Consider the following 7,796-nt stretch of genomic DNA (forward strand, 5'->3'; position numbering starts at 1 on the left):
TGAGACAGGAAAGGGAAGGAAGAAATTAAAAGATGCTTTGTTGATGTTATGATTATGGGCAACTAGGTCCAATTTTGCCGGGGAATTCTGGGAGCCAAGAATATATTCTGGGAGCCAAGTTTTCCCATCTGAGGGTGAGGGAGCTCGGATACTTATATACCAACTCTCATCAGTCCGTGGTGGAGGGCTGCTCGAGAGTGGATGGGGGTAGGTGTTAACGCCCGAGTACAGCCATCCTGCCCCGTGTGGGCCCAGTGAGCTCCTGCGGCCAGAGAAGGCCCTTGAGCGAAGGTCACCAGTGCTTGAAGTTGAGCACCCAGTGAACACGCCTGGAATGCTGAGTGCCAGGGGGGCGTGGGCGAGGCCCTGGCTGCATCTTCTGCAAGCGTCTCTCGCACACCTTACATGTTAGGCAGCAGTGGGGGGAGATGAAAGGTAAACCAGCAAAAACAGATAATGAACAACATAATTTGGGGGAACAAAATATAGGATGCTTTCTTAGCAATGGATAGTGGGGGCCTTATTTAGTTAAAATGGGGAGTCAAGAATGTCTTCCTTGAAGTTTGAGCTAAAACCGAGTGACAGGAAGGGAGATGGAGAGTGGGCAAAGCATCCCAGGCAAAGCGAACATGGAGTGCAAAGTCTCTAAGGTACGAGGTCAGTGTGTCTGGAAGGGTAGTGGAGAGACACAGGGTTTGGGGATGCAGGCGGTAAAGAAAAGGAAGATTCACAGATGATTGTTTTAGGTTCAAGTCATTATATGGATGGTGGTGCTTCATCTACTTAGATGAGGCATACAGGGACAAGAAATTGGGAGTGAAGGATGGAGTCAGTATTTCTACTTCATTTGTATTAATTTTGAGATGCCTATTATACATCCAAACGGATGTCAGCAGGCTATTTAGCTGAAAAAGATATGAGATCAAGAGAAGTTTTCTTCTGTTTGAAATAAATATGAGAGGATATTTCTATCCGATGAAAAGGATCCAGTAGAGAGGAAGAAATTGATGATTCAGAAAAAAGAGGGTAATTATAGTGGTAATTCATGGAGAAGAAGGACTGGTACCCAAGACGCAGATGGAGGTCTTGTTTTCAATGGGAGCAAGTACACTTCATCTGTTACAAACAGGAAAGAAGACAGAGTGTGCACCAATGCCTTAGATGGGAAGATTTGGAGATGGAAAATGTGAGGGAGCTTCAAATATCTCAACGATGGATGAGGCAAAGCTTTGAGCTGTGCAGGATGGAGGGTGGGGTAGAAAGGGAGAAAACCATTGTTTTCCTCCAGCCACTGTCAGCTGCTCTGTGCAAATGTGGAGTCGGTGATTGAGTTTCACAAGGGTTGGGGTTTTGACGGAGGCTTACACAGGAAAGAGAGAAGATGAAAGGAGATGCGGGTATCGCAAGGACGTAATTATGATGGTAAGCCAGGGAATCGATGCTGCATCGTGGAGTCTGAGAGTCACACGGGCTGATACACATCGAGCGCTCAGAGCTCAAGGGTACAAGTGCGGGAAAGAGGTGAGCCATTTTTACTTTTATTCAGGGGAAGTGAGAAAATGAGGACAGTGCTCGGAAACAACGCGGAAAGAGTCAAAGGATCTGTTGTTAGAGACAGCAAATTTTCTGAGTACCTCGCAGGACCTCTCGGGGGGAATTCCTGGTCAGGTGCCCATCCTGTGATACTGACAATGACTCACATGGAATCAAATCCTTCAAGTACCATTTTCAGGTTCCCAGTGGGCTCTGCTCAGGCCTCCCCTACCTGTGAAAGTGAGATCTGCCAGCGGCTCTTCAAGCGAGCACATTTTTTATGACTGGGCCTCCAAGAGAGTCCTGTTCTGGCTTCTTCGGGCCTAATAGGGTGGCGTCCTGTGCAGCCATACACTGATTTACTGCGCTTTGTTGTATTGTGCTTCACAGATTTTTTTTTTTTAATTGAAGGCAAAGCCCTCCACCAGTGAAAAGATGATGACTCACTTTGTTGTGGTACTCACGCTGTGGGGATCTGGAGCCGAACCCGCAGCATTTCCAAGGCACACCGGTGTCGTGGAGATGAGGACCTCATGGGAGCCAGTCATTACATTTTCCAAACAGAAGTTGATGTTCACGTGACCTTCTAAATGCATGTGCTTCCAGTAGTCAAAAAGGCACACTAAACTGTATATTGGTTTAAGACAGAGATTTCCACTGAGAGCACTATATATTTAGCCTGTGTTTGGTGTGTGTGTGTGTGTGTGTGTGTGTGTGTGTGTGTGTGCACAACTCCAGATTGTGTCCCTCAACACGTGACAATTTAGGAGTTTTGTTTTCGAGCTTAATCACCTAGTCTTTGGAGGCTATAAACGGATGCCTCTGTTTACATTTGAATTAAATTCCTTCTAATAACACAGTAGTAGATAGTAGGTGAGGTGGCTTTTATATACCCCCGGGCAAGACTCTTAAAGCATTTTTTATCTCATGTGAAAGCACATTGCAATAGATTTTTATGGATTTCAATAATAAAAGATTGGCTAGATCAATTTCTGCATATAGGGATGACAAAATTAAATCTGTCAACTGGTGCTTTAATGATGTATGCGACAACTTAAACTTCCATAATCCACTATGAACTGTTGGGAGCTAGCTAGTTTTTAAACCGGCCACAAGAGGGTGCTATAGGACTACATACTTGCCCTAAGCATCCTCTCCCTACCATCCCTTTCAATTCCTTACTTCTTATTAGTTATCTACCATTTCTTGGGTACCCTACCTTGTTTCATTTCAACCACCTTGGTGTACCAACAAGTTGCTAGTGGTTCCCATAGTCCAATCTGAATATTAGGCTAAGGTTTCCTGAGTTTTTAACAAGTCAGTGGCAATAACGCACTCAGAGTGGGCGTTTGTGACCAGTGAGTGAATGGGCCTTTTTCCTACTTCAAGGTATTAATTACATCTCTCCAAATCCTTGGTGATGTCTCTCTCACCAAATTTGCCGTGGTTGACATGGACTAAAGTACTGTCTGATTCTCTCTGCTCTCCACACCGTACGTTGTTCCCAGCCCAGTGGATCGATCGAGAAGGTGGAGCCTGGGGTCCTCATAAGAACGAGTGAAGGACACATGGAGGCGAACCTGGGGGATGACAGCCAGTCTTCTGCACCCTTCTGTAGGCCCAGAGGCTCTTCAAAACCATGCAGGCTAGAGCATAGGGCTGTAGCTGAAGCCCAGTTTAGAGACTAAGATCACTTAGATTTCCTACAGATTTTTGGCTTTGAACTTTAGTCCCCTTTTGTGCCTTGAACGAATGGTGCCTATCTCTATGTAATTGCTTTTTGCAAGAAGAAAAGTCTGGATATTGTTCACCAGTTTGAGATGACGGCACTGCCACGATTCAGATCACGCCTGCAGTTCACTGGGAAAACAGCTACAGACCGTGGCAGACCTACTGCTGGCTCTTCCTGCCAGTTCAAGGCCGATGAGCCCACAGGTGAGCCACCTGACCCACTGGCCCCTCACTGCCGACGCTGAGTTTAAATTACTGTTTAACTTCTCCATATAGGTCAGAGAATCTCCACAGGCCACGTGTCACCTAATACAATATGGCCTGGATTAGGACCAGCTGGACAGTTGGGCATGCCCTTCTCAACCAGCACTGATTCCACTTTGGTGCCCCAGGAGAGAAGGACAGCCATTACTCCAATTTCTGACCTTTCTTTTCCCAAGCTGCCATTATCTAGATAAAAAAGGGAGTTAAATGTCCGCATAGCCACAAGAAAGGAGCTGTCACACAGAGGCCCCTGACGTGGTTTTGCTCCTGCTTAATTGATTTGGCCCCTCCGCCCCAGACAAGCACAAGGTCACCTGGCTGTCACCTGTCAAGTGAAGGCAGCTGGTTGCAGCCCACAGGAAGTGAAGGTTCCTTTGGTTTTAGTTACAGCAAAGCCATGCTCCCTCGCTTCCTTCCCACATGGAATTCTGGTTTGATACGGGGAATACGCATAGGCCCGAGGGAGCAGGTCTGTGTGGACCATCTAACGAAGCTGATTTTTTCCTCAGCTTAACTACCCATTTCTTTAGTTGGAGCCCATCTGGTGACAGGTGGCAGACGGAAGTCTGGTACCATTCTGTACTCATTATTTTGGTTAAGCTGCTATCTTGATTGGGACTAGAACTGTTCCTTCTGCATGATCAGAGCTGCCCCGTTTCTAAGGTGGTTGATGGCAGCCATTACTTGAGCAGATAAAACAGGCTTCCTTCCAGGCTTTCCTACCTCAGGGGCCAGGATGATGAGCAGAGGGCATCCTTGCTAATGCTGCTTTACACCAGGCTGTTCCTCAACCAAACATCAATTCCCTAACGACTTTGCCAAGACTTCTGTCAAGCCCTGAACATCAGGAACAAGTCACTTTCTTGTCCTCAACTCCCTATTTTACATTTTGTGCCCTGAAAGTACAGATTACTAAAGAAACTACACATCATAATCTCCCCACTTGGGAGGCCCAAGGAGATACCCAGTTTGGCTACTTTTGCTGCATTTTTAAGTCCGTTTTCCCTCCTCCATCATACAATGCCACCTAGTCACTTGTACCCCTGAAGCCGACAAGAGCAGTTAGCCCTGCTCCCATGCTCTCAGGTACCTGAGGCTCCCAGTCAGCTTTCCCACACCAGCGTGATATTCCCCATTATCCTTGGACTAGTTTCAGTAAAACTGCAGAAATACGTAGATATTCTTAATTACGTCCTTTATTTCCATTGCATTGTTCAAAGACAAGAAAGAAGGGTACATGATCTGTTCTTGCTGTAAGGATGGGGTCTGCCCTACAGGTGACAAGTCCAGCCATGTGTCTGGGATGCACAGGCTGAAGGATCAGGAGGCGCTCCTCACAAAAACCAGCTTTGCTCAAAGCTTTAGATCCCATCCAATGGGAGTGGCCTGACACACGAAGCGATGACCAACTGCTCGGCTACGGGTGCCAAGGTGAGGGGGCTTTTCCTTCCCATTTTTGAGGCTTCCCTTGTCTATCTTCTTTGTTCAACCCTCATCTTAGACAGTTCTTTGCTGGGCATTAGCTTGGCCCTCAGTAGACAAAGAGGCAACACTTTACACATTAACGTTAAGTCTCTGCTTTGTCATTTTCATAAACTATTTCCACAGCACCTCTCAACCAGAGGTGGAATCATTACAAAATGTTACAGGTAGAAAAACGAGGATTTCTCGGTTAAGTTGGAGAATTCTCCCAAACTTCTTGATCTTCTTAGTCAAATTTATGCTTTTCCAGAAATGAGCTTACCAAATTTGACACTCTATTCTGGTATAGTCACTTAAGTCTGTCTGTCTTTCTTGATTAGAGGTAGGATGGGGTAAGAAAGTAACAAAACCGATTACTTAAGTGTCTTTAAGAGGTAAATCTGTGGGGGCTGAGTCTGTTTTTCCAAAAGCAATTTTATCAGAATAGGGGCCCGGGCTCGGCTGGTACAGACTGCACTGGTGCACAGCGAGACGCTGTCACACTGCCATGGTGCCGCTGCAGCGGCTGAAAAGTATGCACTTGTGGATGCATTTCTTCATCTTGGCTAAATGGCTTTAATGACACGTCTTGATTACTGCTCAATAAAAAGCGTGAGTTTGGAACTCAAAAAGATGCGCTGCAAAGATCTCAGAGCTAAGAACTGCAAATCCTCTTTCTCACACAACACCCAGCCGCTATGCACCACCACCCGCGGCTCTCACTTCCTTTGGTGAAACACACACTGACACCAGGATGTAGTGAAAGAACATGGCTTTTCTGGCTGGAAGCCCTGGGCTGGCATCCCAACTGTCACTTTCTAGCACTCAAGGGAAGTTAACTTGAACCCCAGTATCTTCCAGCTGTAAGGTGGCATCGTCACCCACACTTGCAAAGCAGTGCCTGTGACTAAATTTATTTATGTTGAAAGTCTATTACATTATCTGGCACTTAGGGATAGACTTATTTTGGCAGCCCAGTGACATAACCAATAAAGACACAGAAAATAATTCTATGTGCTAATACTTAAGTTTAAATTATACTTCACATTATTTTTTAAATTTTAACACTGTGACAGATTCTTGGCTCTAGCTGAGTTTATACGCGATTCTATTCTTATTTTAAGTCAGTAAATGAAGAACACAAGCTACTTTTAACAAAGGTTCTCTTCTAGCTTTGGGTTTAACAGCAGCTGAATCTAATTAGAATACTTTCAGAATGAGAACTCCAATTATGAAAGACAAAATGTATGGGTATCTTACTTGCTTAAATTTGGGAGCCTAACTGCTCACAAAAGAATTCATATTTTTATTGTTAAGCTGCAACATACATGGTTTAATACAACAAAAAAACATTTAATCAAGTGAAAAGTAATAAACTGAACAATAAACAAATAAACACTCAAAACAAAATATTTTCCATTGGAAACATGTTAAGATGAATACGGGGTTTCATTACCATCTTACTGCAATTTTCTTATGTGTTACTAGCCTACATACCCCATGTTTTCTGTAGTCATGCAGATGTAAATGGAAATCTGAATGATTAAATAAATGAAAAGTCCGTTTACTGCAGAGAATCATTTCACAAGGCAGCCAAACTGGATTTAGAGAACAAAATTATTCAAGAAATTCTCCACGTGTCTAGGTTCATTTTAGAATCCATGAACCTTAAGCTGTTCCTCCTTGACAATGCCAACCTGCAAAATAAAACTTAATTTAGCAGAACCACTCTGATACATAAATTCACCCTTCGGAAAACAAGGAGTCTCTAGTCATTAAAAAGAGTCACTGTTAAAAACTTATAGCAACACTATTATTTGTGGCATTAACTGTTAATAACAATTCAACACACATTTTAATACCTGACACACCAAAACATACCCTGTGCAGATACAGGCATGATCACTCGAGTCATTCAAATGACAAAATAAACCCAATAAAAGGTCCTACTATCTTCGAAGGAAGTACGAACTCTGTATTTCACTCAGTTAATTTACTTCGTTCACATGCTCTTCTCCTAAGTGGGAAATACTTCAAATTGCCCTTAAATACAGCTTTAGCAGCAAACTCCAGGCTGTACATAGAGCACCCAGTCACTTACCTCCAACAGAAATTGGCAAATGTTTTTTCTTTGGTCACCTTGAAGCTGAATAACCTCTCCGTATTCAGGATGTTCAATCACAGTACCATTACAGGCAAATTTCTGGAGAAGTACATAAATAGTCAACATAACAGAGTCAAAAACGATGAGGTTTTATTTTCACCAGATGAAAATCAACTATTTCAGCAAGCTTGATTATGCTTAAGAAACAGGTTGTCTCCTGTAATCTCTAATAGTTCCAAGTTAATTTAAAAATGAAATGGCAGGTCACATAAAGGAAACGATTTTACTTGGAACACCCAAGAACTAAATTATTTCACATTTTGTTTGTAAGTCACGTACACCTTATTTTAAGATGGGAGACCAGACGGAAATATCTGGGTGTTAATTAAGAGAATAAACACACCTTTCTGGGATCCAATCACTTTCACCCACGCCGATATAGTCAAGTAAAGGTGTGAACCACAATCCAATTCAGACATGTACATCAATAACCATGTATTAATTTCTTCTAATGCCTTTACCTTTTTGAAAGCTTTCACAAGTTTCTTTTTGTCATAATCATCTGCGATGCCCTGAACAGTGGTCAGTGTCTTCCTGCCGTTCCGTTGCTGGATTCTTATATGGATGTAATCCTCAGTCCCTGCCGGGAGTAAGTCGTCACCCTTAGTTGCATCAGCAAAGGGGTCTGCAGAAGGATACAAAA

General features: G+C 43.6%; 1 protein-coding gene across 1 annotated transcript in view; it reads right to left on the reverse strand.

The window, feature by feature from the left end:
* Positions 1-4,706: 4,706 nt before the first annotated feature.
* The window catches only part of EIF1B (eukaryotic translation initiation factor 1B), a 4,272-nt gene continuing 1,182 nt past the window's right edge, over positions 4,707-7,796 (reverse strand). Inside the window, exons 2-4 of the mRNA XM_011357402.2 lie at positions 7,615-7,778; positions 7,091-7,192; positions 4,707-6,686 (exon numbers count right to left, since the gene is read on the reverse strand). Of these exons, the coding sequence (XP_011355704.1) occupies positions 6,642-6,686; positions 7,091-7,192; positions 7,615-7,778 (311 nt within the window). The 3' untranslated portion in view covers positions 4,707-6,641. The remainder of the gene's footprint in view (positions 6,687-7,090; positions 7,193-7,614; positions 7,779-7,796) is intronic.

The sequence above is a fragment of the Pteropus vampyrus genome, unplaced genomic scaffold, assembly GCF_000151845.1.
Source record: "Pteropus vampyrus isolate Shadow unplaced genomic scaffold, Pvam_2.0 Scaffold35, whole genome shotgun sequence".
Classification (NCBI taxonomy): domain Eukaryota; kingdom Metazoa; phylum Chordata; class Mammalia; order Chiroptera; family Pteropodidae; genus Pteropus; species Pteropus vampyrus.